This window comes from Sinocyclocheilus rhinocerous, unplaced genomic scaffold, assembly GCF_001515625.1.
Source record: "Sinocyclocheilus rhinocerous isolate Xijiao unplaced genomic scaffold, SAMN03320098_v1.1 C36981457, whole genome shotgun sequence".
NCBI classification, from domain to species: Eukaryota; Metazoa; Chordata; class Actinopteri; order Cypriniformes; family Cyprinidae; genus Sinocyclocheilus; species Sinocyclocheilus rhinocerous.
The window spans coordinates 1-3163 of NW_015787089.1; the positions used below are offsets into that span (position 1 = coordinate 1).

The 3163-nt window shown below is 41.4% G+C and overlaps 1 protein-coding gene across 1 annotated transcript; it reads right to left on the reverse strand.

Annotated features, from left to right (window-relative positions):
- Positions 1–8: 8 nt before the first annotated feature.
- On the reverse strand, positions 9–793 carry LOC107736779 (synaptopodin 2-like protein; the record flags this gene model as incomplete). Its single annotated transcript, XM_016548132.1, has 2 exons — positions 619–793; positions 9–532 (listed from the first exon to the last, which is right to left on the reverse strand). Coding segments are annotated over exons 1-2 (574 nt in total), but the record flags the coding sequence as incomplete, so codon positions are not given.
- Between the last annotated feature and the right edge of the window lie 2370 nt (positions 794–3163).

Below are 3163 nucleotides of genomic sequence, written 5' to 3' on the forward strand. Positions count from 1 at the left end.
TGATGGACTTTGGTCAGAATTCTCAGAGGAATTTTCAGCCTGGTGTGACCATTCATCCTGTGGGGATTGGTAGACTACCTCTCTGCGGGCCACCCCGGGCATTTCAGGCTGTTGCTGAGTCCCCATTCCCTCTAGATCAGATACAGGCCAGCTCTGTGTTTGAGGGTACATACAGACGTCCTGGGCGCTCTCATAGCCACTCATTTCCGAAGTCTCCTCCTCCTGGGGTGAGGCTTGGCCAGGGCTCTTGGCAGGAGAGCTACTGGGGCTTCGTCGTCTCTGTCTACGCTGCTTCTCTTGTGCCGCCACATCTGCGTCACTGTCTGTCTCACCGTAGTAAGCTTCACTGTCTGGAGGGGATGTAAGCCACTCGAGGCCACCGGTGGGGGACATGAGCGATGCTCTGTTGACACCGGACCGTTTAGAGGTAAGTGGAGGCGACAGGGCTCTCAAGGCTGCCTGGTACTCCTTATCAATACGGGGGAAGGGGGCCCGACCCAGAAGCACCACTGACTGATATGCAGCTGGGGCCCTGAATGGAAAGCATGGTGATTATCTTGAGTATAAGTTTTATAGCATGACTAACAACTCCTTGTGATAATGATATCTCACTCTGACCTTTTAATTCGCAGATGGAGGGTTCCTCTGCCGCTATCAATCAGATTCATAGCCTCAGCATGAGACAGTGTTCCACAGGATACATCATTGATTGACACCAGCTCATCAGTCTCTCTGAGCCCAGCCCGGCAGGCCTTACTGCGCTTCCTCACCTTCAACAGCAGGGGGAGACAACTTCAGCACAAACTTTCTGTTGATGAGTTTCAGTGAGAGAAGATAAATAAATATTCACCTTATTTTTACCTTATTTAAATGTGTAAGGGTTTCTGTGTCACCCATTTTCAGTTATTTTTAGCTGCGCAAAACAGCTTGTTATGCTGCCTGAAATATTGTCGGAATTATAAACACACAGTTTTTTCTGCACTTCGTTATTCTTCTGGTTTAGTGTTTACAGGTTAATGAATCAGAAGTCCTTCATATTCACAAACAAAAAAGTGGATATACGTAAAGCACATACGTTTCTAGCCATTGTTTATTTATTAAGATTGCTTCACTTGTGAATATCAATTTAGTTTAGGATAGTAAACTGGTTAGTAGCACTCACATTCCCCTACAAAAGCTTATCATACTCTGGTTCACTGTTCATACTGTTACTTATAAGTCAGTGGGTTATCTCTCTTTCTGAGTGGCAAGTGATGGTCTCACATCACAGTCGGTGGACTTTCCAGTGCTGGACAACATTATCACTGGCTACTTCTCACAAATAAAGTACATAATCAAACCCTTATTACACCTTAACCTATTCACAAAATAGCACCATTCTTCATTCAAAGGTTCTTCTGTTCTTCCTGTGTGTGTGTGTTTTCTTGATTGCAAATCCTGATGATTCAAGTGCACTGATTTTGAAATATGACTTTTAAATTCTGAATCATTTGTGTTCATTAATATGAAACGCACCCCATTATATTTGTATAATGTATAATGAACACCACTAGAGGTGTTTTGTTCATTAATGACTTGAAATTTTCAAATGAACCTTGTTAAAATTTAATGTTTCTGTTCAAGTACCTATTTTTGCCTAAATACATCACATAAGTGTTTAAAGATGAATACTAAATGTTGTACCATGTATTAAATCAACTTGAATTGTTCAATCAACTGTAAACAAGTTAACTGTGAATCATATAATTTCAGTGTCAATCCAAAGATTAGTTAGGCCTCATCCTCTGGGTTTTGTAATGGCAGATTGGAGGGAAGAAGCTACTGTATGTTTAAAGAGAGTGGCTTATATGGCATTTTGCCCATCTTCAAATACCATCTCCTGGACAGTACAGCCTTTCTGAGGTCATCTGTCAAATATGAGAGCGCTGTTCCGACACTCACTTCACCAACACGCACCAAGTCTGGCCACATTCCTGTCTTTGTCTCCTGCTTCCAAAGGTACTTTATAAACTAACTGTTTTGAGGAATTGGAATAATGTTTTAACTTGCCCAAAGCATAGATTTGTATTCCCCTACAAAGGCCTGAAGGGTTTCGCTCAGCTCAGAGCAACTCAGAATATTTTGTCTTATGAAACTTCTCATTTTAAACACTGTTGTAGACAAAAATAAATGCTATGAAGACCGTTAAACAACACGCACAGTGTTAATTTGTTTTCCGTGAACACACATTTGTAACTAGATGAAAATGGATGAAAGCCGGGCCCATTCACCTTCTTTTTATTGCCGATCAAATGGTCTGAGAATGCAAGTAGGGGGAACAACATGTGCAGCTGGTGCCTCTTGGCAGACCTGAAGCGGGGCATGTCATGAATTCACCATGTGTTGTTCACATAGCCTAAATAAAGTGCTCAACTATTGTGAAGGGTCAGTTGTCACTCAGCCTCAATAGATTTAGCTTAAAACTCAATGAGTGCATGTTTTTGAGAAGTGGTTTGTCTAATTTAGTACTAATATAGTAAATTAAGTTGATCTGCATCATATCGGATAGCAAAGGATTTCATGGAAGTATGAATGCATTTACATTATAAGCACTACAAGCAGGTATTATGAGGACATGCTGTACGTCTTCAGGCATTTTCAAAACATTGCCAGAGCATTTTGCTAGCTGAGCAAGTGCACTGAGGGCGTGCTAGATGCCAGGTTTAAAAGAAGCAATCAGAGATCCGGGTGGATCAGAATAGCTCAATTAAAAGTAGAGATGGTCATGGAAAAAAAAGGCTACACCACAAATGGAAACAGATGAAAGTCTGCAGAGGTGACCTTGAAATGAAAGACGAGGGGAAACTCCCTGATGCTGGACGAACATTTGTTTTCCAAGCAAAAATATATTTCTCTGAATAAAAAAGTCAGGCCCATTGCTCTATGATGGATATTTGTTCCCTCAGAACGTGGAAAGAGTAGACTAGACAGTCTCTGGCATTGCTCACCAATCCAAAATAGCCCTTAGATCAGGGAAAATGCATTGCACACAGTTGTCACTTAACAAATGGGGCATACTGTGCTTATAAGTATACACTGTGGCTGTAATTCTACTCAGTCCTGAAATAACATCCTCATTTACAGAACTGTGTGAGAATGCTTCTTTGAAATATCTGGATTCCAG